This window comes from Nomascus leucogenys, chromosome 18 (genome assembly GCF_006542625.1).
Source record: "Nomascus leucogenys isolate Asia chromosome 18, Asia_NLE_v1, whole genome shotgun sequence".
NCBI classification, from domain to species: Eukaryota; Metazoa; Chordata; class Mammalia; order Primates; family Hylobatidae; genus Nomascus; species Nomascus leucogenys.
This window is the reverse complement of record NC_044398.1, coordinates 37,326,685-37,354,361: the sequence shown is the minus strand read 5'-3', so window position 1 is coordinate 37,354,361 and position 27,677 is coordinate 37,326,685. Positions and strand designations below refer to the sequence as shown.

At 43.3% G+C, this 27,677-nt stretch overlaps 1 protein-coding gene across 2 annotated transcripts in view; it reads left to right on the top strand.

Annotated features, from left to right (window-relative positions):
- Positions 1–27,677, top strand: part of FRMPD2 (FERM and PDZ domain containing 2) — a 122,434-nt gene that overhangs the window by 70,814 nt on the left and 23,943 nt on the right. For both annotated transcript variants that reach the window (XM_003278156.3, XM_030797997.1), the window contains 7 exons: positions 3,769–3,925; positions 12,242–12,452; positions 17,867–17,967; positions 19,513–19,605; positions 20,292–20,399; positions 20,492–20,608; positions 27,375–27,580. In XM_003278156.3, coding sequence (XP_003278204.2) covers positions 3,769–3,925; positions 12,242–12,452; positions 17,867–17,967; positions 19,513–19,605; positions 20,292–20,399; positions 20,492–20,608; positions 27,375–27,580 — 993 coding nt within the window. The remainder of the gene's footprint in view (positions 1–3,768; positions 3,926–12,241; positions 12,453–17,866; positions 17,968–19,512; positions 19,606–20,291; positions 20,400–20,491; positions 20,609–27,374; positions 27,581–27,677) is intronic.

Sequence of the window (27,677 nt, the reverse complement as noted above, 5' to 3'; positions counted from 1 at the left end):
CCGATCCCTGACCTCGATCCCCCCTCGCCTCCAAAGTGCTTGAATTCTTTATGCTTCTGTAAGCACAAAATAGGGAGTTCAGTGAACAATACGAAAATTAACTCAGGAAACTGGTTTCAATTTTGCTTTTTAATACCTGAGGCCAAAATTCTTCAAACAATTACACATCGTTCATCTTGCCAGCCTGCACCAAAGCAGCAAAGGAAGTAGAGAAAAATGACATTTCCAAATAATATGATTCGTAGATGTGTTGGCGTCCATGTGTGGTTTGATTGTTCAATCAAAAACCTGTTCCTTCTAGAACAATAAACCTATGCAAGTTAGTAACTGTTCTTAGTTATCACCACTAGTTAAATCTCTGAAGAGAAATGCATGGAAACAGAAGCAGATACACGCTATGTAGGGCCCTCTTTATGAAAAAGAATACAAAGTTACAAAAGATGGCATGAAAGAAATGTTTATTTAGAATGAGAAAAGAAATCAAAAAAACTTTGTGGATTTTTAAAAGCTGAACAAATCCTGCAGATATCACAAAAGCCAGCAAGTAATATTTTTATTAACTTCCTGACAATGTCTATAATACTTTTTTCCTTTCAAATTTTTAATGGCTACTCTGATTATTTTTCTGTATGATGGCACTTTTGTAATATCATTTTCTCTAGAGAGGATAGAAATATAGTTTAGTTTTTCTTCTAGCATGGTGGATTGAAATCTGTTTTTATTATTGAAAGGATTAATAGGATGCATGAAACACGTGGCTTTGTGCAGAAACATTTTTGCTCTTTCTAGTGCTGCAACAGAGTTCTTTGCTGCAAATGCAGGAAACCTGACAAATTCTATTTCATGGGATTCCCATAAAAAAAATCATGTGGTGTATTGATAATGCAGTATACACAATTATAGAGTATATCCCTGATAGGGAAGCATTTCAATTAGATGAGTATTTTTGAGAATAAATTATAGTTTTTCATTTCTGATGAGTGCAAAAACTTCCTGTAGATCAGCTCCTGGCTCTGTACAGCTCATGCTTCCTTCGGGGGCTGGGTATTATAGGGCATGGTCAATTTCATCTGGCTGCTGGCCCTGCACCTTTCTGCTGAGATTTTAGGTGAGTTAGACAAATGGAAGGAGTATTCTGGGATGGCTAGCAATAAAGTAACTATTCTTGAAAAGGCTTCAAATCACCTAAATAAATCCAACTAAATCTAAACCAAGTGTATCCCCATCTCAACTTAGAGGGATCTGCTGCTTATCACCCAACACCACCTGGTGCGAAGGGAAGTGGCAAGGAGGGTGTGTCCGAGTAGAAAGAGTCAGTGGTCTTAACCAACTGGGGTGAAAACATCTTACCTTCTGTGTATTATAAGACCATGTGAATGCACTGCCAGAGCTCCTCCCAGGAAGTGAGGGCCCTGGAGCTTCAGTTTCATTAGCTTCGTGGCAAGTCTCCTCTGCCTAGAAAAATAATCAAGCAGGTGAACAAATAGCAACAGAAAAGAAAAAAACTCCTAGGGATGAAAATATTCAAAATGGTAAACTGATGCTTTGAAACCAACATGTTACAGAAGCACCTGCTATGAATTAGGTGGGTGCAAGAGTAATCACGCCCACCTAATTGCAGTAATTGCACCAACCTAATATGTTTCTACTGCAACCACAGAAGTGTAAAGAAAGGATTTCATGCTGGTGCTGAAAACCCAGAGATTGGAGTTATATATCATCATATACACAGAGTAGCAGCTTGCCTATGTGAAAGTTTGCAGATAAGAATTTTCCATTAAATGATGTTATCAAAATGGTGATAAATGGAAATAAAATCCAAACCACTACAGTCAAGACTCTTTTCACCTTTATGTCAAGAAATAGGATCAGCATTCCACTCTGGTGTTTGATACCTTGGAGCACTGGCATCTGAAAAGGAGAGTTTTGCTGAGAGTTTATAAGCTAAAAGAAACTTCGGTGTGTGTGTGTTTGTTTGTATGTGGGTGTGTGAATGATTCTCCCTTTTCAGATTTGTTAAAAAATAGTTGTTACATTTTAAAAACTGATTTATTCTTGCAAGGCACAGTGGCTCACCCCTGTAATCCCAGCACTTTGAGAGGCTGAGGAGGATCACTTAAGCCCAGGAGTTTGAGACCAGCCTGGGCAACATAGCGATACCCCTGTCTCTATTTTAAAAATACAGAAATTAGCTGGGTGTGGTGGTGCCTGCCTGTGGTCCCAACTACTTGGGAGGCTGAGGTGGGAGGATTGCTTGAACCCAGCACTTCAAGGTATCAGTGAGCTATGATTGTGTCGCTGCACTCCAGCCTGGGTGACAGAGCAAAACCCTGTCTCAAAAAAAGAGTGACTTGTTCATATGAAAAATGCTTAGTATCTGAATAAACTTAATATAAAACTGTCAGGATTGCATGAAAGCCTATCAGTGTGTACTGACAAAGTGTATAGATTTCAAGCAAATATTCAACTTTGAAAAAGTGTGGATAAAATGATCAGTTGAGTACTAAAGAAGAATTATTACGACTAGTGGAGCAGCATCTATGAATGCTTAAGACAACACATTATTTAAAGAAATACTGGTTATAGTACAGTTCAATTGGATTCAGAATCCATTCCTATTAGCACAAGGAGGCTTAGCACTATACTTGTCAGTAAAAGTAAAGAGTATATAGAGAATGAGCAACTTATCTAAAATTAGGTTAATGGTAAAAAGGAGTTTCTCAGAGAAAAAGCAATGAATATTTATCTGCCTTTTGTTGATATCTGACATGTGTGAATGGAGTTTCTTAGAAATGGTGACTATCAGGAATTAAAAGAGATTAGCCTTAAAGAGGATCAGGGGTTTCCGGGAGCTCTTTCAAGCATAAGCCCTGTTTCTATAAAGTTATCTTTATAGGAGCAAGCTGAAGGTTCTTATTGAAATAGATAGAATATCTAGAATGAACATTTTATTTGGAAGTTTTATATGAATTGATATTTAATATCACCTATATATTTTATTGTTCTTATCAGGATAATATATTGCAAAAATTTGTATTTTTTTTCATAAGGCTCTATACAGGTATCCTCATATAGGTCATCTTCACCAGTTTAGCCCAGTGAGCTGGACAAATATTATCACTTTGTATGTGGGCCTTGAAGGTATAATGTGGGGAAGCGTTTCTTTGTGGTGTGACCTCAATTCCTGTGGCATTTTGAGGACTCTTGCTTTTTTTTTTCATCTGTAGAATAAAAATACTGATAGAATCCCTCTTATTCTGTAGTTGTGAAGACAAAATAAATTCATACTCATAAAGCACTTAGAACAGAATCTGCTACGTTATAGCCAGAAATATTATAACACACAGGTGTTTTTATCTTTTTCATAACCCGACTAGTTGAGATTTTGTCTACAACTTCTTGGAGTGTGTACAATAAAAACAATGGGAATATTTAGTGGCTTTTCATAATGCACACTGAGGGTTAGTTTCCATCCTTGCTGAGGTCAATGTGCCTGACCCACTTCATATTCTTTTCACCCCCCACGCTCCTTGGAAAATAGTAATTGTTTGATAAACAATTTGATTGACGAATGAAGGAAAAACTAAAAAGAAGGATTTTCTTTAAGCTAAGAAAAATATCAGGCCATAGTCAGACAGCATCTGCCATGCACCCGTGGATGCCTGCTACAGGATGCGGAACTGAGGGACCAAGCATTTTCTTGCAGTTGTGCGTTAGTGGAGTGTTGTGGATGATCAATGTATTAAAGTCTGTGTTTGCTTCCTTCAGCAAAAAAAGTTCACCATCACAAGCAGTGTCACTGGGAAGAAGCACACATTTGTCACGGATTCAGCCAAGACCAGTAAATACTTACTGGACCTCTGCTCAGCCCAGCATGGGTTTAATGCACAGATGGGCTCTGGGCAGCCTTCCCATGTTTTATTTGGTGAGTAGAAGCTATATTCTCCATATACACTTTGACAAGTTTGTTATTTCATAAAATAATTTGTATAAATAGATACAATTGATCTGGGGACCTCTAACAGAGTTGTAAATCTAATAACGACAGAAATACAATAAAAATGAAATACAGTTTTATTTTCTCATGTTGGCAAGCACTAAAATAAATAACACTGGGAGGGTAAACTGATATGATCTTTTCAGAGTGCAATTGGAAATATACATCAAAAGCCTTAAAAAGTGCATGTCCTCTTGGCCCCATAATTTTACTTGTAGATAGATATTTATCCTAAGATAATCAATATAGACATACACTAAAGTTGCTGCCCATGGACGTCTACTAGGGTGTCGTTTATGACACTGACCATTTGAAAGCAATCTAAGTATCCGAACATAGAAGACCAGATAAGTAAACCAAGAACATCTATATAATTCAGACAGCGAAATCAGTTTTTGGATAATGGTGATATGTGAAACTGTACATGATATAGTGCTAAGTGAGGAAAGGGAAGTTATAAGACTGTATCTAGCTAGCACCATCCAATGACACTTTCTTCAATGATGGAAATATCTGCATTGTTCAGTGTGGGAGTCACTAGCAACACAGACCTATCATGAACAAAAGTTCTTGGAAAAGAAATTCGAAGGAAAAAGACTTTATTCCTGTTACAGTCTGCAAACCCAGAAGGCACAACCTTGGTATAAAACAAAGGTGTGTTCTAGAGAACAAAGAGAGGGTTTGGCTTTTATAGAGAAAGCTCCCACCTAGGTTCCCAATCAAGTTCATTTATGCAAATGAAGGATTCAAACTTGCTTAGTTCGGATTGGTTGATGTGGTGCAGTTCTGACTAGTTGATACAGCTGAGCCCTGATTTGAGGAGGCAGGTGAGCTCTGATTGGTTGGTTCAGGTGAGCTCTGAAAGTCCCAGCGTTAAACACAAGGGTGGGTATTCAAGGAACTCAGAGCACGTGTGTGACCTCTAGTCAGCAAATGGCTGCTTGGCTCTGTTTTATTTATTTATTTATTTATTTATTTATTTATTTATTATTTTTTAGCTTTTAGTTTTTATTTACTTACGAAACATAAAGCAATTTTGGACAAAAGGTAACAAATAAACCTTGAAATTTCAATGGCTTAATACAGCAAAGGTTTGCTTCTCAGGCGCTTCTTAGTCTGGCTATTTTGAAGCTCTCCTCCAGTGACTTGGGGTCTCTGCTGCTTCAACGGAGAGCTCCATTATCTAGAACAATTACTCCAGAAAGGAAAGAGAGAGCTGTAAAATTACACAAGATGTTTTAAGAGCCAGACCCCAAAGTGACTCATATTCCTTCCATCTGCATTTCATTAACAGAACTCAGTCACATGGCCCCCAAGACAACTGCAAGAGGGGTTGGAAAGGGAGGACTTCCTGTGTGCCCAGGAAGAGGAAGTAGTGTAATGATACACCATGGTCCTTGCCACAACGGCTGCAGCCATCTGCTGTATCACCCTTAATTGAGAGTTTGGTATTAAATTCATAGCAGGACCAGATTACTGAAGAGGCAGAGTTTGTAATTTGTATTTAGATTGGAATCCTTGCAAGGAAAAACACTAAAATGTTTCTGCAATACACATAATCTAGAGATCAGGTGGACAGCATGGTGACCTGAATGCAGCACAGTTGAAGATTACCTACCAACAAGAATAACAAGGAATGTCCTATTAAGTAGCCCTGGAAGCACCTGTACCAATCAGGAAGCTATTTGCTGCTGCTTAGCAATTACAGTGAGAAATGTAACTCATCACATTCTCCTACTTTTGGTTGCTTAGCAGATCTTTTGCTTACTGTGCTTCTAAATTCAAAAAATATAAATACCCTTGTTTTACCAGAACCATATCTTAAACATTTAAGGTACCTTGTGTAGTAGGATTTTTTTTTTTGCCTGAATTCATTTTTTTAGAAAAATTTCAACTTTTATTTTAGATGCAGGGGGTACATGTGCAGATTTGTTACATGGGAATATTACGTGATGCTGAGAGGTTTGGAGTATGGATCCAGTCACCCTGGTAGTGAGCATAGTGCCTGATAGGTAGTTTTCTAACCCATCTCACCTTCCTCCACCCTCTAGTAGTCCACAGTGTCTATTGTTCCCATATTTATGTCTATGTCTGATCAATGCTTAGCTCCTGCTTATAAGGAAGAACATGCGGTATTTGATTTTCTGTTCCTGCATTAGTTTGCTTAGGATTATGGCTTCCAGCTCAATCCATGTTACTGGATACAAAATCAATGTACAAAAATCAGTAGCATCTCTATACACCAACAACATCTCAGGCTGAAGAGTGAAATCAAGAACACAATCCCACTTAAATAATAGCCACAAAGAAAATGAAATACCCAGGAATACAGCTAACCAGGAAGGTGAACAATCTCTACAAGGAGAACTACAAAACACTGCTGAAAGAAATCAGAGACGACACAAATAAATGGAAAAACATTCTATGCTCATGGATTGGAAGAATCAATATTGTAAAAATAGCCATACTGCCCAAAGCAATTTACAGATTCAATGCTATTCCTGTCAAACTACCAATGTCATTCTTCACAGAATAAGAAAAATACTATTCTAAAATTCATAAGGGACCTAAAAAGAGCCTGAATAGCCAAAGCAATCTATTTTAAATTTGGGCCCAGTTAGCTGCTCAGAATCCATCTTGAGGGATTGGCTCTTTCAAGTTCACATTTGTTCACACTACTGGGCACTTCAAAGGTGGCAAAAAGAACTGAGGGATTACATTTTCAATGTTATTTAATTTCGTCCATTTATATTTAAATTTAAATGGCCACATGTGCCTACCGTTTTGAATAGCATAGTTATAGATAGACACACAACGCTAATTTGGTTAATATTAATGTGTTTTAAGATAAGAAAGAATACAGAAATGAACTGCACCAAAATGTTACTTGTTATTACCTTTGGGAGTTAGGCATGCAGGCATGACTGTTTTCTCTGCGATACTTTTTTGATATTTATTAAAGTTACAACAATAAACGTGTATTATTGTTATAACTAAGAGTGAGACTTGGTTAAAATGGGGTGCACATCACATAAGACAAGCTAATATTTATTGAGCATTTACGAAGTGCTATGGAGCTATTTACTATTGTTTTTACTAATTTTTCCTGGTGTTATGCTAAGTATTTACACTAATTACCTCCCTTATGTTTATAATTTACTGTTTTCTCAAACTGTCCTGGTCAAGCAGCTCCAGGAGGCAGGTACCAGCATTATGGGGAGGAGCAAACTGAGGCTTGGAAAAGTTAAGTAATGTGCTGGCTGCATGGTGGTGGGCCTAGCCAAGGTTTGAACCTGTGGCTGTTGGGGCCCAGTGCCTGTACTATGGCCTTTCATAACCAGCCAGAGCATGGAATTCAGTGCTAGAGAGACTTGGTTTTGCGCACTGGCTTTACCACAGCTGCTGTCAATGTCTGAGCGTTCGTTCTTCTTTGGCCATAAAAGGGAGCAATACAATACAGTGGTTTACACCCTTCATGTTCAGAGCATGGTTCCTGGAGCTGCAGCATGCATGTCATCTGGGAGCTTGCAAAGGATGCAGAATCTCAGGCCCCACTCCAGACCATCTGAATCTGAATCTGCCTTTTAAAAAGAACCCAAGTGATTTGAATGTACATATAAGCTTCAGAAACACTGACTGGGAATGTGGCCTGTGGAGTCCAGTAGACTCAGGGGAGTGCCACTTTCTAGCTGCGTGACTTTGGGCAGCTCACTTCCCCTTTCGGAGCTGGAGAGTCCTCATTGGCGCACACAGACCATACTGTAGGCTTGTATTGTGCTTGAGTGGGAAGGTGTGTGCGTGTAACATTTCTAGCTCAGTGTCTGGGGTTCTGTGCTCAGTGTGAGGGTAGTAATGGTGGCTCCTGCTCACAGGGGCTTTGTTCAGTGTCAGCCAATTCGTATGGGAGCTTTGTCATTGGGTCCTGGGGCTGGCCCAGGAGTTGGGGTCAACTGGGAAACAAAATTTTTGAACTTTCAGATGCAGAACCAAATGCAGAAAATAATGGTAGCTTATTTTATTATTTGTAGCAGAACCAGATGAACATATAAACATTTCATTGAAACCACAGGCTGGTGGTTCCGGGATATTTCCAGGGAGCTGGAGGTGACAAATGTAAATTAATTATACCTGACTTACCTGCTATTGCTGAGAACAGTGTGTGAAACACCATGGATATTGCTTTTATTGCCTGATTTCAGTGACTGTAAAATATTTATAAAGATTTCATGAGCTCACTTGTAAAATTAGTCCTTTCAGGCCTATTTGGCTTGTAATAGGCTGTTTTCTCAAACTGCACATTCTACCGTCTTAGGAGTTTTTAGGAATCTAACATTTATTTGCATTGAAAGGATGAGTTTAGACAAAGTTTCCTTGCCTTTTAAAATATTTCTTCATTTTAGAAACTCTCTCTGCAGACACCCTTTTCAGCGATTACATGCAGCTGAGAACTGGCCGCCTCCAGCTGATGGTCCCACACACCCGTCAAGCTCAGGGCATCCGTAATTGATCTCTTCCTCTCACACACCACTCTTTGCCATGATATTCGTCTTGTTCAAAGGGGGCCACCCAGCCTCCCTGCAGGAAACTGGGAGTGTCTGGGCCTGCACCCTCTCTTCCCACCCCACTTGTCACCAAAAACAGAGAGAGAGATGTCAAAGCTGGGGGAACCCAACACACCTCATATCCTTGAAATGGAGGCACATCACATAATGGACTTGCTGCTGACACTCTTGTCCCAGATAATTGTCCTTCTCAGCCTTCAGAGTGACCTTTCAAAAGGACCAATCTGATCATTTTCTTCCATACTGAAAACTTGTTAATGGCTCTCTGTTGTCTGCAGGGACAAGCTCAAACTTCTTGTTTTAGAATGGCATGCCGGACACTTCCCACTGTGTCCCCAATCCTGCCGTATTCTTTGCCCTGACTCCTCCTCTCTGGTCTCTGGCTGTTTTTCATGCCAGCTTGCAGGCTGTTCAGCACAACAGGATGGCTCAGCTTCCATGGCCTTTGTGCCCAGCATACCCTCTGCCTGCAGTGTGTTCCTAACCCCTTCTTGGCTCAGACCACCAAGATAAGTCCGATCCTCTGTAAATAAGCTTAAGGGTAACCTCCTCCTTGAAGCCTTTCCTGATTGACTGCCCCCAGGTGGCTCTTCCTAGGTGGATGGACGACTCCCTCTGCTATGCAGACCTCTGTCTTCTCACCTGTATTATTCTGCCACTTTTATTTGTGGATATGCCTGCCCGCAGTCAGCAGTGGACTGGGAGTTCCACAAGAGCAGCTCCAGCACAGAACAGAGGTGTGGTGTGTCAAATGGGAAGTGGTTAATAGATGTTTTTTGATGAACGAATGGATGATTTGTGTGGAATTACAAGCATTTACTGAACCCTTCCCATTTTTGATATTTAGTTCACTTTTTGTTTTTAAGTATTACAAATAATACGATAAATATCATTGGAAGAAATATTTTTCTATATTTTATATCGTTTCTTTTAGCTAGATCTCAGAAGTGTAATTGTTGGGTACCAGTGCTGGGCATTTTTAAGACTATTGCTGTTTTCCCGAGTGCCGTTCTCAAGCCCAGTAGTGTCTTGCCTGTTTTGTTGCATCCTTGTTGGAATAGATATCATCGTGTTTATCTTTGTTCATTTGAAGGTAAAAGTGATTTCTCACTGTGGCTTTATTTTGCAGTCCTTTGATTCTTGAGCAGTTGAGCACTTTCCAAGTGCTTCTTAGTCATTCTTCTGTGAATTGTCTCAATAAATATATTACTTTACAGTTATATTTGGTTCTGTGGGGAGAAAAGATAGATCACTGAGCTTTTACAAATGCATAATTTCAGGACTAAATAGGCAGGATCTGTCAGCCCTGCAGAGTGGGGCCCATGGGCCTTTGCTCAGCTGTTTCTCATGGGTGGCCTGGGGGCTGCAGGGATAGTCTCGGCCCTTCCACAAGAAGGCTGCAAGACTGCAGATTTGCAGTGAGCTGCCCAGAATCTTGTCCTGGGTGTCTTTTCCTCATGGTCCTTGGCTCTGAGTATATGCTGTGCCCTTGTGACACTGCAACTGACTTGGATTTTGCTCTTGACATCCAGATAGATTCAGCCTTATTTCCCTAGTGCCACAATTATGCTACAGGTCATCCACAGCAGGGAATAGAAACTGTCCACTGTCCTCAGCTCGCTAGTGGCTTTGGGACATTCGTGGCAATGCTTCCTTCCATTCTTGAAAGGCTGTCTACTTTTGGCTCTACCACCTTCCAACAAATCCCCCCTCCACTGTTTGTCCACCCAGTCAGCCCCATGAAACTGAGGCCTGGCGATGACACTGGCACTCACCGGCAGCCCCACCAGCCCACAGCTGTAGGCTGAGTCCCTGATGCTGAGTGCTTGGCACCGAGGGTCTTATTTTCTGACCTCACTAAGCGGCCCCTCTCCTGCTAACTGAGCTTCCTCCTCAGGCTCCAGGCACTCTCCAGCATCTCACAGGCCCTTGAGCTCTCTCTCCTCTGCTAACTTTTGTGAGTCCCCTGCCTCTAAGGGATCGCTCCTTCCTGTAATCACAGTCTCTGTACAGTCTTGCTTCAAACCCGCTAAATCTCTCTGAGCTGAGACCTTGCCTCCACTGTCTCTGCCTAGAATACCCACCTGTGGGTATTAATATCCATCATGATTAAGTCTAAGGTCACTGTCCCTTTGGGCCCTGGTAAACAGAAGGCTGGGCGTGCCTCACATCAATCTCCCCTGCTACTGTCATTGTCTTTGTGTCCTCAGCATCCCCGTTTTCCAGCGTGGACTGTGGAGTCTGCAGATTTGAGTGTGAGTCTGCCCTACCACTTACTGGCTTTGGGACCGTGAGCAAATTATTAACATCCTCTTAGCCCCAAGTTCCATGATCTTTAAATTGGGTATAATAATATCTACCCCATAGGGTCATTGTGAGGATTAAATGAGACAATGCAGATAATGTGCTTCCCACCATGCCTGGCACATAGTAAGCATTCAGCAAATATTAGTAGTTGATGTTGACATTACTGCTGTTGTTGCTGTTTCTGAGCAAGCCCAAGCTCTGGAGTAAGATACTAGGCAATTTGTGCAAAAGCCGCAGTTCACATTTAATTTACTTATATTCCTTCATTGCTTTTTGCCTACTGTATGTGAGTGATGGTACCATAATGCCTCATGCATGCAGAAAATTCTCAAAAAGTTTTTTTAAAAGGCTGGCTTTTTCAGTAAGCACAGCCCTGGCAGGGAACCAGACACCATTGTAGGGAAGAGAGGGGGGTCTGTTTGAAGAAATATGTGCCCATGGATATACTTGAAATGGAGGCGCTTCACCGAGCTCTAGAAGTGCATGTGCAGACACACACACACACACACACACACACACACACACAGAGAAACCAGGAGCCACACACTACCATGTGTCTGACCATTCTTTCCTTCTTGGTTTTAGCAAGGCACAGATGGTCAGAATGTAGTCATCATCTTCCTTTCTTAAAATACTAACTTGGCTTTATGTAAAGCCTCATTAACTTAAAAGCTCTATTTTTCAAATCCCAATTTTTTTATGAACAATGTGAATAGTGAAGTGGGGAGTTAATCACATCCATGGTCTTAAGTTCAAGACTTCATCAAAGTTATTTATTAAACATTTCTGCATGAAAGGAGAAAGGCAAGTGTCAAAGCTGGGGGGACCCAACACATCTCATATTATATTTCAGGAAATAGGACCTTGTATTAAATATGATTACCAGGGCAAACTACGCTGTGTAGAGATTAAAGGTTATATTCCGCAGAGCAGAGACTAATCTTGGGATCCCAGGAGATTTGGAGGAATATTTGCTACAAGAATGTTTGGGAGGACAAATCTGTAAAAGCGGAAAGCAGAAAGCAGAAGGGGATGGGGCAGCTGATTTCGCAGGAGGCTCGGCCGCAGCCCGACCCACTCGCAAATGCTCTAGGGTTAGCACCCATTTAAACAGGCTCTTTGGCTCTGCGTCCTGTCAGCTGCAGGGGGAGAGAGAGCATCTTGTCTCTTCCTTCTTCTGTTTCTGAGGTTTCTTTCATTAGCAAGTGCTAATTAGGAGAACTTACATTCCCAGGGATAATCGCAGGAGACAAAATAGCAGCAGAAAAAGAAAGGAGGAGAGTGGGGGCCCAGTGATATGTTACAACCATCAGAGCAATGGATCCAGCATCATTCTTGTGTGTGTGTATGTCTATCTTTTTCTCCCCAAATTCAGACCATGATAAGTTTGTGCAAATGGCCAATTTGAGTCCTGCACACCAGGCCCAGTCTAAGCCTCTCATTTGGATTCAGAGATTGTCATGCTCAGAAAACGAGTTGTTTGCATCCAGGCTTCAGGATGCTGGAGGAGGCCTGTTGAGTACATCACTGGATAACTTCAACGTGGATGGCAGCAAGGAGGCTGGAGCAGAAGGCATCGGGCGCAGGTGGGTGTGACACATTTGTTATCTGGGCCCAAACCACCATGTGCTTGATGCTTTGCAGTGATCTGTACTGAAGATTTTTTTTTTTCTTTTTGAGACAGAGTTTTGCTCTTGTTGCCCAGGCTGGAGGAGTGCAGTGGCGTGATCTTGGCTCACCACAACCTCAGCCTTCCGAGTTCAAGCAATTCTCCTGCCTCAGCCTCTCGAGTAGCTGGGATTACAGGCATGCACTGCCACACCCTGCTAATTTTTGTATTTTTAGTAGAGACGAGGATTCTCCATGTTGGTCAGGCTGGTCTCGACCTGAGGTCCAGACCTCAGGTGACCCACCCTCCTTGGCCTCCCAAAGTGCTGGGATTATAGGCATGAGCCACCACGCCCAGCCAAGAAATTGTTTAAAAGATGTTAGATGTCTAAGAAAAGTATATATTTATTGGGTAACTGTCAATCAATTCCACAGAGATTTACAGAAGACCATCTATGGGCTAAGTCTATGTTAAACACTCTAGGGCCAACTTCTCATTCCTCCTTCTATGATGCTTGCGTCTTTTGATGAAGAAAGAACTAGATGATAATATGAAATTGGAGAGGACAAATAAACAAGTTGCAATAAGCCTGTTTGGCCTTATTATCAGCCAGGTGCTGTTCTGAGCATGTGTACACATCAACTAATTTAAGTCTTATGACTCTGTTAAGTGTTTCTGCTGTTCTTATCGCAGAGGAAACCCAGGGGTTAGGATTTGAACACATGCAGCTGGCCTTAGAGTCCAACTCCTAACCTCTACACCATGCTACCTTTCCTATTGATGAATTTCTTATCATTTAAATTTATAGATAAAAATAGTGGGCTTATAAATGCAACTTCACATGACAAAACAATGATTCATAAATTTAAAAATAGCCTAGGACTTGGATTACATTTACACTGCAATTTATAGAAATAGCACAGATTCCCAGGCAGCATATGACCAATGAAGGTTGCTGCAGGAGCTGTTTTTTTTGGGATGAGTTTTCCAGCTACTTCAGCAAGAGGGTATGGATGATTCATTTGAACTGAAAGTCTATGTGTGTATCTATATCTATACCTATATCTATATCCATAACTATCATCTTAAAGTAATTCTTAGAAAATTATTGCCCCAAATTCTGTTGATGCAAATGTACATTGCTGTGCACCACAAACTAAATCAACAGTGGTAAAGCAAAATGGTTTCAAGCATCTATTGTTGTGTAACAAATGACCCCAAAGCACAGTGGCTTAAAGCAATCACCATTGTGTTATTCCATTTCACAATGAACTGGATTAGAAATTTCGCAGTGAACTGGGTTAGAAATTCAGGCAGGACTTAGTTGAGGGATTCTTCTGGGTTTCATGTGGTATTGACTGGGGTCCCGCAGATGCTGGACTAGTTTAGAGGACGCAAGACGACTTTGTTCACAGGCTGGTTCCTTGGATGGTTGGGAAGCAGTGCTCGCGGAGCCCCTCTCCCTCCGTGAGTAGTCTTGACTCCCCTCCATGTGGGGTCTCCAGCAAGGTTCTGCAAGGCAGGAGGGCTCCAAGATCCCAAAAAGAAGCTGTCAGTTCTCTTCAAGTCTAGGCCTGAAGCTAGCCTGGTGTCACTCCTGCTATATTGTTGGTTAAAATAGTCACAGGTCAGCACAGATTCAAAGGGAGCAGAAATAGGCTCCACTCTTGATGCAGGAGTGTCCAAGACCTTGTGGACATCTTTCATTTGTCACCCAAACTAATGGTACCTTATAGCACTTCATTGTTTAAAAGGCAGAAGAAGCCGTGACTGACTCAAGGTCATCTTGAGGATGTGTTGCCCGCAAAGCATCCTTCCTGAGAATGGTGGCCCTTCCAGCAACTGGCCAGTGGTCACGCACAGTAGGGGCTTTTCAGTGTTGCATGGTTGCTGGCCTTCTTGATACAAAGCTGAATTGGCACCCTCTGTAATATTCGGTATAACTCTAATCTTGGTTTACAAATGCCAAATTGTCATGACCCTTAATAACTCACATCAGAAGTTACCAGTAACCTGTGGGTGAAAAAGGAAACCTAATTACTAGGCTTTTGAGTTCTTGGAAGATTCCCCCCACCCCACCTCCAAGAAGCACAGCTTGAGACACTGGTTTGGGTGCGGGTATGTTTTTGTGGAGGTGATGCCAAGAAGAAGTGAGAGAGAGAGGGAGTTGGGGAAGCAGGCAAAGTGTGGTCACACGGGTAGGGGTCACCAGGTAGCTGTTGAGGGCAACCAGGGCTCAGCTCCACAGAGGTGTGCAGAGGCCTCCTAGAACTGCAGGACAGGAGGCAAACACCATGTACTGGCTCCTACTTCCCTTTGGTCGAAGGATTGGAGGCCTGGACTCTCCCACGCTTTTGGGTAAGGCGGGAATAGTGAGGGTGGAGGAGATGGCTCCCAAGATGGACAAGAATCTCTAGAGCAGAAAGAGGGCCACACCTGAGCCAGGATGCTGTCAGCTCAGCTGAGCCTGAGCTCTCATGGAACTGCCCCCCACCACTGCAGTTGAGGTCTGAGGTGGGCCAAAGGCCATGACAGTGATGCAGTTGAGACGTTTAGTGTTTCTGTCATGGTACAGAGGCCACTCTGCCGGGGGCCCCTTCTGACAGGGTTCTGGATCAAGCCCCACATCATAGAAGTCCTTTGCCAATACTTGCTCTGCGGTCTAGTGCTGTGTGACCTCCAGGAAGTTATTCAACACCCCAGGCCTCAGTTTCCTCATTTGTCCAGTGGTAGTAATAGTCATCCCTCCCCACTGGGTGTCTGTGGGAATTAAATCATGTTATAAAAGCTGAATATGGGTTTGGTCTGTGGTGACTGCCCTGATGCTGGTCTCGAACACAGCATTAGGCTCCATGAATGGTGCAGCAATTTCCAAGCAAGGGCACCAGGGACGGCTGCTTGGGGGATGTGACATCAGGTCTTGACTGATGAATAGGATCTGGGCACCGTGAGAGGAAGAGGAGGAATACCATGAGCAAGGGCCTCCTTAGTCTTACTAGAAAAATGGATTGAGCACCTACTGTGTGCCAGCCCTGGGCCAGGTGTGGAGGATTCGGCAGTGAGCAGGACAGATGTGGTCCCCCCCTCATGAGCTCACAGGCCAGTGGAGAGGTGGCCCACATGGGGTCTGTGTGGAAAGGTGCGGGTCATGCCGCTGGCCTGAGCCTGGGCATGTGACCACAGGAGGGAAGGCTGACACGCAGAGACAGGACCCCATCACCAGTGGCATTCCTGAGCAGTTGTTTACACAGCATGTGGTGCCAGTGGCTGCCTGCCCTGAGGTACAGCTCCTGCCTGCCCTCCCACTCCTGGGAGGTGGCCTCTGACTTCACATCACTGCTTTTCTGAAGCCTTTCCCCACTGCCTCAGGCAAAGGTGTGGCTCCTCCACATCGCTGGCTCCAGTTAGGGCAGTACCCTCTGTCCCCTCCACCCTGACACCCACATGCTCGTGTCTGTGCTGTTAAACATGGAACTTCTCAAGAACAGCAATGTGTCTGGTATATCCTTAGCTCTAAGGCTGGTAGGGAAAGCTTTCAGTAAATGGATCGTTTTAAAGTTCACATTGAAAATGTTTTTCAATTGTGGTAAAATACACATAATATAACATCTACCATCCTAACCACTTGTCAGTTCAGTAGCACACAGTCCGTTCACGACGTTGTGCTACCATCACCAAAGTCCATCCCCAGAGCTCTGTCCGTCTTCCCAAATTGAAACTGCACCCGTTCGACACAACTCCCATTCCACCCACCTCATCCCCTGGCCATTGCCGTGCTCTTTCTGGTCTATGAATGTGACTGCTCCAGGTTCCTCAGATGAGTGGAATCATTCACATTTCATCCTTTTGTGACTGGCAGTGATTGGCTTTTAAGCAGTAAAGGGTTGCAGGTGTGGCCCAGATCACATGGGTCATAAAACCCCAGGCCCAGAAAAGCCCTTCCTTTTCCCTAAAGGCCGCCTGAAGGCCACCTCAGCATCATCACCTCTCTCGGCTCCTCCCAGACTGTGGGGATTTCTCCATCCATTGAGCACACGAACACCCTGTCGCAGCCTCTCCCTGGGCACCTTGGTTGGCTCTAGTAGGCATAAAAGTCACCCACCCTGCATCCCACAGCAGGCTGGGGACTCCCAGAGGACAGGGCCCATGCCTGACCCACCCTTTACCCTCAGCGCCTTGGAGCTCAGGCCTGACACCTGGGGTTCTCAGTCACTGTGGGTCGATCGTGCTGCAAGGCAAGCACAAACAAGAGCCAAGTCAGAGTGAGGCCTCGTCCATCTCCGGTCTCCAAAGCTACTCTGTGCTGCACCTCGCTGTGAGGCTGGACTTCTCCTCCCCACCACCGCCCCTGTTCTTCCCTTTCTGACTGCAGCCTCTTTGCACAGTACCAAGCTCCCTGCAGAAAGCCCTGGTGTCACAGCTCCAAGGGTACAGGGGGTGGGTCCATGGGTAACTATCCATGCCAGCGACCCCTGCCATAGTCCAGCTGCTTGAAGCTGTGAAATTGCTGTGGGGCTCTGAGGGGTGGGGTTAGTCTGGGTAACCAGGGGAGCTGAATCTGCTCAGATGTTTGGCTGTCCAGGAGGCCCAGAGCTGGCTTTTTCCAGGGCTCTGAGACCCACAGCTTTACGTCAATTGTTCTCTCTCACTCTAGACTTTGCTCACCTCTGAATGTAGCTTATCTCTGTGCAGAACTGACCCCAGGGCTGGGGCAACATCTCCCTTGACTCATTATTCTGCCAGGCTCTAGTACATTATTTACTAGCATGAGGCATATTCCGTCAGGGCCAGTTGAATGCCTGCATGAATGCTTCTTGTTCACAGCATGGTATGATCAGGTGGCACCCAACACAACATGTACAATGATCAAGCAGGTCAGTGACCCTGTGCAGCTCTCGAGCATGTGGTAGGTGGGGTGTGGAGGGTGCCTGGCCTGGCTGAAGGCCTTTAGCTGAAAACAGGAGCAAACGACAAAACATCAGTATCCACTAAGAGTGCTGGTGTTTCATGCTTACTATCTCATTTCATTTCCCTTAGAAGCCTGGGAAGTAGGAATATTATTCTTATTTTATGGTGGAAAAAATGGAGGTTTACAGGGTCATGTATCTTGCACATAGTAGGAGGCTCATATGAAGCCAGAGTGACCTCAGTGTCCCCTCTGAGACATAAAGATCCTAGAGCCATTTTTCCCAGTGCCCTCCTAATAACTAGATCAGCCCTTGACGGGGTCCCTCTGAGGAGCTGCTGGATGACTGGACACAAGGCTGCCCTCCCTGGGCCACCATCCATACTCAGAAATGCCAAGAAGTTGCCTCCTTGAGCCACCTTATCTAACCTCACTGTCCTTTCCCATGGGCCACCTTATCTAACCTCATTTTCTTTTCCTGGCAGCCCCTGCACTGGCCGGGAGCAGCTGAAGAGTGCCTGCGTGATCCAGAAGCCAATGACCTGGGACTCTCTCTCTGGGCCACCTGTTCAGAGCATGCATGCAGGTATGGGCCAGGCCATGACCAGGTCTCGGGTGGAGGAACCTCACACAGGAAGCTTGCTTTGAGTCTTTTACCACCACTTCATTTTGCTTCCCACACAATGTTTGTAACCTTCTTGTTTTTTGAATTGTTTTCTTTTTAAACTACCTGTGGTTGGGAAGAGATATTTAGCTTTGGCTGGGTATGTGGATCTGAAATGTGTTAGTTCTGGCGAAGACAATTCCAGCACTCTTGTCCAGAAGGAAGAACACCTGCTACAGAGGGTGTGTTCAGAAAAAGGCACCATTCACTTGTAGATATGCTTCTTTATGCAGGCCAGAGCAGCACCTCCCAGTATTCACCAGAAAACATACACAGAGTAGACGGCAGTCCCTTGTGCCATGCATCCTCCTGGCCAGTTCCCCATTGAATGTGAGGACAAAAAGATCTGACACTTGGAAAAATATCTCTACTCAGTGAGCATTAAGCCTGAGTGTTGGATCAGTGTATTAGTCCGTTTTCACGCTGCTGATAAAGACATACCCAAGACTGGGAAGAAAAAGAGGTTTAGTTGGACTTACAGTTCCACACGGCTGGAGAGGCCTCAGAATCATAGCGAGAGGCGAAAGCCACTTCTTACATGATGTCAGCAAGAGAAAAATGAGAAAGAAACAAAAGCGGAAACCCCTGATAAACCCATCAGATTTCGTGAGACTTATTCACTATCACGAGAATAGCATGGGAAAGACCGGCCCCCGTGATTCAATTACTTCCCCCTGGGTCCTTCCCACAACATGTGGGAATTCTGGGAGATATAATTCAAGTTGAGATTTGGGTGGGGACACAGCCAAACCATATCAATCAGGAAAACTGCCAGGCAACTCTTTACCAGTAACTGTCTGCCAATTTCTGCCAAGGTCCCTGGGGGAGGGAGAGACGTGGAAGGACTGCAGTGGTGGGTCACCATTTGGGGATTTTCCCAAGTACACTGTGGCACACACTGAAGTGCCCCATCCCAGGACTTCAGCTCTCCAGGAACAGCTTCAGGGCTCTGCCTGGGGGTCCCCCATGATCCAAGCCAGGGGAAGATCACAGGTCACACAGGCTGGGCTGCCGGCACCTTGTCACCCCTGGTTATTTGAGGCCTGGGATGGGAAGGCTTTGATGTCTCACCTCTGTTTTAGCTTTTGTTTTTGTTTTGACTCTTAGCAAGTATTAATACATCTCTGATCATCCTCTGTCTTGTCCCAAAACCAATGCAGAAAAAAATAGCTACAGTAAGTCATACAGAAAACAAGCACCATAGCCCATCCTGTTCTTGCCTCTGCTCTTTAAGCTGGAACTTGAGCAACACTGAGTGACACTCCAGAGAGGCTCATGCGAGTGTGTGTTCAGCTGTCCATTCCCAACACTGCTGGGAGATTAAATATGAGCTACTTTTGTTTTCAGGAATGTGTGCGTGTGAATATGCGTGCGCGCGCGTGTGTGAAATGCTGTTTACTCCTTTTGTATTAGCTCCCAAATAATTTGGGGGAAAAGCACAACGTGGTGCTCTGATTCTACCTCTAGGGTCAAAGAATAATAGGAAGAAGAGCTTTACAGCTGAATTGGGCCGAGAAATTGTGTGTGTGACACTGAAACGCGACCCACATCGTGGTTTTGGTAAGAGGGCTCCCGGCAGGTGAGGCCCAGTCTCTACCGCTAGGCAAAGTGGGGAGGTGGGTACTGTTTTCCCTTTCAACTTATCTACTCCCCTTTCCTATCCCTCCTCTCCCAGTTTGCCTTTTCTAGTAATCACTTCTGTTTTTTTCTCCCCGTAGTTGTCCCTAAAGAGCAATGGGACTTTTGTTTCCAAGTTTTTCTTTTAAGCCTGATACATTTTTGGGGTGCATCTAAGTACAATGCAGAAAAAGATTTTTTCCCCTAATACCATGTAACAACATTCCTCTAGTCAGCGATGGGGAAGAAGAGTCAATTTATCTCGCCTCTTACCAGTGACCGCTTTCTAAGACCCTAAAAACTGTATAAGAAACAAGGTACGGAGACAAGGTACTTGATTAAAAACCGTTTCTTTCCTATGTCTCATTGTCTACTGGAGCAAAATCCAGTGCATATTGGTGGTTTGTGTTCCTAGCTTTAGCTGTGCTTACTAATGGGGAACAATCCACCTTTCTCCAAGTATCATGGCAGAGTAGAAAAGGTCCTCCATTTGAGGATCAGAAGACCTGACTGTAACTATCAGCTAATGCCACTTGGTAGCTGTGTGATATCAGGGAAATAACCTAACCTCTCTGAACAGCAAAATCACTAAGTATCATCTTATCATGGACTATCATCTTGGATTACAGGTTTTGTCATTAATGAGGGAGAGTATTCAGGCCAAGCTGACCCTGGCATTTTTATATCTTCTGTTATACCTGGAGGACCAGCAGAAAAAGCAAAAACGATCAAACCAGGTACATCTTTTTAAATCACTAGAGATACTGTTCTAAGAAACCACTCTTTTTTATTTCCTTGGAAGGATTACGGAGATGTTTTATTTTTCCAGGAGGGCAGATACTAGCCCTGAATCACATCAGTCTGGAGGGCTTCACATTCAACATGGCTGTTAGGATGATCCAGAATTCCCCTGACAACATAGAATTAATTATTTCTCAGTCAAAAGGTATGTTTTAACTCACTCTTGGGAGCTTAAGAGCCTCCCCTGTTTTCAGGAGTACATGATTACTGAGAGGTACTAGACCTTGAAGTCCACGTAGGTCTTCTATATTGCTTTCCTCGTGGTATTGGCTTGCAAAGAAGCAGTGTAGTGGCACAAATAAGCTTTGCAATTTCAGGGGCAGAATGGGCACTATCACTGCTTGTCTTGCTGAAAGGGAGTAACCTACTCTAATTTTGTTAGACACGGCTGGATACAACCAGTCTTTTTTTTCTGTCAACTCTCCTTGCATGGCAGGGAGGACCTTTTTATTGCCACCCAAAGTCCTTGTTGATAGGGTCGGCCCCAGGATTTCTATAGTTTGGGTTTAGGTATAGCAATCAGCTGGGGAGGAGACAGGAACTGTTCTTTGTTAAACTTTTGTTTTGGGTTCAGGGCTACACGTGTAGGTTTGTTATTACAGGCAAACTCGTGTCACAGGGGTTGCTGTACAGACCATTTCATCACCTAGGTGCTCAGCATAGTGCCCAATGGTTATTTTTCCTGATCCTCTCTCTTCTCCCATCCTCCTCCCTTAAGTAGGCTCTGGTGTCTGTTGTTCCCCTCTTTGTGACCATGGGTTCTCATTATTTAGCTCCCACTTATAAATGAGAACATGTGGTATTTGATTTTCCTTTTTTTTTTTTTTTTTTTTTTGGAGATGGAGTCTCACTCTGTCCCCAGGATGGAGTGCAATGGCACGATCACGGCGCTCTGCAGCCTCCACCTCCCGGGTTCAAGCAATTCTCCTGCCTCAGCCTCCTGAGTAGCTGGGATTACAGGCATGCGCCGCCACACCCAGCTAATTTTTGTATTTTTTAGTAGAGATGGGGTTTCAATATGTTGGCCAGGCTGGTCTGGAACTGCTGAACTCAAGTGATCTGCCCGCCTCAGCCTCCCAAAGTGCTGGGATTACAGGCATGAGCCACTGCACCTGGCCTGTTCTTAAAGCTGAGTTTTCATGGCAAGCTCGCTCTTCTTACTTGATGTGCATGTTCTTGATCAACCTAAAGAGTAAAGTACTTTTTAATGATGCTTTTCTTCATCCTTTACATAAGAATGACAGAGCAACAACTGCCTATATCAAAGGAAAATACTATTGTTTTTATTGGGAGCAAGCTTGAGGAGCCTGGAGGAAGTAATGGGAGGAGGCTAACATCCCTTCTCCCTAGTTGCCTGAGACCACTGCTGTTTTTTGGTTGGGTGATCCTGTAAACTAACAGCAGACCGCCTGCAAATTCAGGCTCATGATTGCTTCTTCACACTTCAGGGGTGTCATACAGTTTTCCCTTGTATACAGGAGAACTTCCTGTCACACCAGCCAGCATTTTCTAGGTCCTAAATGCAGGCACTGCATTTGCCTTGCCTTCTGAACACCATGCATGCTCTCTCACTCTTGTGCCTGTACACAGCGCCATGCAGCTCCCCTGTCCAGAAGCTATGGGTGGTGGAAGGTGGCCATGCTGAGGTCTCAGGCCCACACCCTTCATCCTGGGGTTGAAGCCTTCCCAGGGGCTGGCCTTAGTACATCCCCAATGCCAGTCTCTGGCTTGCTGTCTCTGTCGGATTTCCCAGCACCACTGCTCTCCTTTCTGGGTTGGTTCAGCAATCCCTGTGTTTTCTTCCACATCCTCGACCGACAGGAGCAGTCAAACTGTCCCATGTGTCATCAGGAAACACAATGCAGGTGACCGAATCACAATTCAGCATAGTCCAAGGATGGCCTGCTGTGATGGAGGTTGTCAAAAAGCAGTACTTTTGTAGTATAGTTTGAAGTCAGGTAGCGTGATGCCTCCAGCTTTGTTCTTTTGGCTTAGGATTGACTTGGCGATGCGGGCTCTTTTTTGGTTCCATATGAACTTTAAAGTAGTTTTTTCCAATTCTGTGAAGAAAGTCATTGGTAGCTTGATGGGGATGGCATTGAATCTATAAATTACCTTGGGCAGTATGGCCATTTTCACGATATTGATTCTTCCAACCCATGAGCATGGAATGTTCTTCCATTTGTTTGTATCCTCTTTTATTTCATTGAGCAGTGGTTTGTAGTTCTCCTTGAAGAGGTCCTTCACATCCCTTGTAAGTTGGATTCCTAGGTATTTGATTCTCTTTGAAGCAATTGTGAATGGGAGTTCACTCATGATTTGGCTCTCTGTTTGTCTGTGATTGGTGTACAAGAATGCTTGTGATTTTTGTAATTGATTTTGTGTCCTGAGACTTTGCTGAAGTTGCTTATCAGCTTAAGGAGATTTTGGGCTGAGACAATGGGGTTTTCTAGATACACAATCATGTCATCTGCAAACAGGGACAATTTGACTTCCTCTTTTCCTAATTGAATACCCTTTATTTCCTTCTCCTGCCTGATTGCTCTGGCCAGAACTTCCAGCACTATGTTGAATAGGAGCAGTGAGAGAGGGCATCCCTGTCTTGTGCCAGTTTTCAGAGGGAATGCTTCCAGTTTTTGCCCATTCAGTATGATATTGGCTGTGGGTTTGTCATAGATAGCTCTTATTATTTTGAGATACGTCCCATCAATACCTAATTTATTGAGAGTTTTTAGCATGAAGGGTTGTTGAATTTTGTCAAAGGCCTTTTCTGCATCTATTGAGATAATCATGTGGTTTTTGTCTTTGGTTCTGTTTATATGCTGGATTACATTTATTGATTTGTGTATGTTGAACCAGCCTTGCATCCCAGGGATGAAGCCCACTTGATCATGGTGTATAAGCTTTTTGATGTGCTGCTGGATTCGGTTTGCCAGTATTTTATTGAGGATTTTTGCATCAATGTTCATCAAGGATATTGGTCTGAAATTCTCTTTTTTGGTTATGTCTCTGCCAGGCTTTGGTATCAGGACGATGCTGGCCTCATAAAATGTGTTAGGGAGGATTCCCTCTTTTTCTATCGATTGGAATAGTTTCAGAAGGAATGATACCAGTTCCTCCTTGTACCTCTGGTAGAATTCAGCTGTGAATCCATCAGGTCCTGGACTCTTTTTGGTTGGTAAGCTATTGATTATTGCCACAATTTCAGAACCTGTTATTGGTCTATTCAGAGATTCAACTTCTTCCTGGTTTAGTCTTGGGAGGGTGTATTTGTCGAGGAATTTATCCATTTCTTCTAGATTTTCTAGTTTATTTGCATAGAGGTGTTTGTAGTATTCTCTGATGGTAGATTGTATTTCTGTGGGATCGGTGGTGATATCCCCTTTTTCATTTTTTATTGCATCTATTTGATTCTTCTCTCTTTTCTTCTTTATTAGTCTTGCTAGCGGTCTATCAATTTTGTTGATCTTTTCAAAAAACCAGCTCCTGGATTCATTAATTTTTTTGAAGGGTTTTTTGTGTCTCTATTTCCTTCAGTTCTGCTCTGATTTTAGTTATTTCTAGCCTTCTGCTAGCATTTGAATGTGTTTGCTCTTGCTTTTCTTGTTGTTTTAATTGTGATGTTAGGGTGTCAATTTTGGATCTTTCCTGCTTTCTCTTGTGGGCATTTAGTGCTATAAATTTCCCTCTACATACTGCTTTGAACGTGTCCCAGAGATTCTGGTATGTTGTGTCTTTGTTCTCATTGGTTTCAAAGAACATCTTTATTTCTGCCTTCATTTCATTATGTACCCAATAGTCAATTTAATAAATGGTGCTGGGAAAACTGGCTAGCCATATGTAGAAAGCCGAAACTGGATCCCTTCCTTACACCTTATACAAAAATTAATTCAAGATGGATTAAAGACTTAAATGTTAGACCTAAAACCATTAAAATCCTACAAGAAAACCTAGGCAATACCATTCAAGACATAGGCATGGGCAAGCACTTCATGTCTAAAACACCAAAAGCAATGGCAACAAAAGCCAAAATTGACAAATGGGATCTAATTAAACTAAAGAGCTTCTGCACAGCAAAAGAAACTACCATCAGAGTGAACAGACAACCTACAGAATGGGAGAAAATTTTTGCAACCTACTCATCTGACAAAGGGCTAATATCCAGAATCTAAAATGAACTCAAACAAATTTACAAGAAAAAAACAAACAACTGCATCAAAAAGTGGGCAAAGGACATGAACAGACACTTCTCAAAAGAAGACATTTATGCAGCCAAAAAACACATGAAGAAATGCTCATCATCTGGCCATCAGAGAAATGCAAATCAAAACCACAGTGAGATACGATCTCACACCAGTTAGAATAGCCATCATTAAAAAATCAGGAAACAACAGGTGCTGGAGAGGATGTGGAGAAATAGGAACACTTTTACACTGTTGGTGGGACTGTAAACTAGTTCAACCATTGTGGAAGTCAGTGTGGCGATTCCTCAGGGATCTACAACTAGAAATACCATTTGACCCAGCCATCCTATTACTGGGTATATACCCAAAGGACTATAAATCATGCTGCTATAAAGACCCATGCACACGTATGTTTATTGTGGCACTATTCACAATAGCAAAGAGTTGGAACCAACCCAAATGTCCAACAATGATAGACTGGATTAAGAAAATGTGGCACATATACACCATGAAATACTATGCAGCCATAAAAAATGATGAGTTCATGTCCTTTGTAGGGACATGGATGAGACTGGAAAACATCATTCTCAGTAAACTATCGCAAGGACAAAAAACCAAACACCGCATGTTCTCACTCATAGGTGGGAATTGAACAATGAGAACTCATGGACACCGGAAGGGGAACATCACACTCCGGGGACTGTTGTGGGGTTGGGGGAGCGGGGAGGGACAGCATTAAGAGATATACCTAATGCTAAATGATGAGTTAATGGGTGCAGGAAATCAACATGGCACATGGATACATATGTAACAAACCTGCACATTGTGCAAATGTACCCTAAAACCTAAAGTATAATAATAAAAAATAAAAAATAAAAAAAAAGAAGATGTGATACACTGGAATACTATTAAGCCTTAGAAAAAGAAGGAAATTCTGCCATATACAATAACATAAACTGTGAAAAAAAAAAAAAAGCAGTACTCGAGGTCTGCTATTCTCAAACTACAACCTCACGTTAGAATTCCAGACAATAAGTTTCCCACAACGGCTGGGAGTAAAATGTCCTTTCACTGTGACGCCCCAGCCACCTTTTGGCAATGCTGCCTTCATCATGGTGGGGTTTCCTCATAGCTGGGCCACTGCCAGAGGAAGACGTTTCCTTGGTGATGCTGCCTAGGTTTCCATGGCAGAGACTTGACTACCATGACTTTCTTCTATCTCGTTAGGCTGCTGTTAAGGCAGCTGGGCTAGATTGGAGATCAGGATCAGACTGATAAAATGTCCATCATGAGCATCTGTCATGGTCTACAATAAATTGAGTTTCAGTTACCAAAGAAGGTCTCCCAGCTCCTATGTCTACTAGGCAGGACACCAGTTGCAGCATGGCTTGACTTTTCAATTCAGTTGTAAGTCCCATCCTCACCTCTCATGGGGGGCGTGGAAGAGAGTGAGCTGATGCTTATGATACTGCCAGAAGGACAATGATGACAGAATCTGTGAATGAAATGGCCAGAAATACAACATTATGAAACAATGGCCCTGCCACTCCCTGCTGGATACCTTTAGATTTGAATAACTTCAAATCAAATTCATTAAATCAAATTTATTCAAGTTGAATTCATTCAGCGTGTGAGTTTGGGCACTTCCCTCAGTGTTAATGAGTCTGCATCAAAAGTAGTAAATCTACTTGTATCCAGGTCTAAAGAAAATCTAACTGTTATTCATTCCTCCCACATATATTTGTTGAGCAGCTAATAATAACATGTTAACAGTAGATACATTTATTGAGGCTCTACCATGTACTAAGCTGTGCGTGTCTCTGTGTGTGTGTATGAGAGCCATATACATATATATATATATATATATATATATGAGGGAATATATATTCTTTCATATATGCATATATATTTTTATCTTTCTTTACATACGTAAAATCTTTTCTCTGTGTATAATCTCTAAGCCTCACCACCTCTACAATATTATTGATATTGATATTGTCTCTACTTTCGATACAGGAAAATTTAGGTTCAGTCATGTTAAGTACCTTGCCCAAGGTTTTTCTACTGATTCACAACCTCATGTTCTTTTCTTTATTCTATGCCAGGTCACGAGTCAGACACGGGGTAAGCAGGAATCAGTGACCCAGCCTTCACTCACAGGGGCCTGCAGTTTGGTTATTACCAAGCCTCCCAAAAGGACCCGATACGTTGGTTTTTGGATCACATGGTGGTTGCAGATGTGCTCAGTGGGATGTCCAGGAGAGGCTGGGTTTAAGACAGTTCCCACATGCTGGCTGTAGGATTTGGGGCAGGATACTTAATAGCTTTGACTCTGTGTTCTCATGTTTGAACTGGGATAACACCTTCCTGGTGGGTTTGCTGAGAAGATGGGAAGATGTCCATATCTTCCTATATGTATGTATCTCTAAGGTGCCCATCACATGGCTAGAGCTTAATAAGGGAGAGCTGGCCTTATGAACTTCTTTTGAGCCTACGCATTCATAGTTGGGTCACTTAAGCTCTATCTAGGTTTCTAAATCACGTGTAGAATCTTCCCTTTCTCTAATCTAAATGTAACATCTTTCAGGAGGAGCTAAATTCACACTGTACCCGAGCAGCTATAGAAGATCCCTCTGTGGCGGGAGGAAAACGCTGTGCCCGCATAGAGATGCCACCAAGAAACCGGCCTTTTGAAGCTGTTGACTTTTTCTTGGCTTGTTTTTATAGGCGTTGGTGGAAATAACCCAGATGAAGAAAAGAACAGCACAGCCAATTCTGGGGTCTCCTCTACAGACATCCTGAGCTTCGGGTACCAGGGAAGTTTGTTGTCACACACACAAGACCAGGACAGAAATATTGAAGAACTGGACATGGCTGGGGTGCAGAGCTTAGTGCCCAGGCTGAGACATCAGCTTTCCTTTCTGCCGTTGAAGGTAATCATCCCTTTGTTCACTTTCTAGATCTGGAGGAAAGAGAACAGGCTCTGAAGCCCAACAGCCTGGCCTAGGCCCTTCCTGTTCTCTGTTTTCC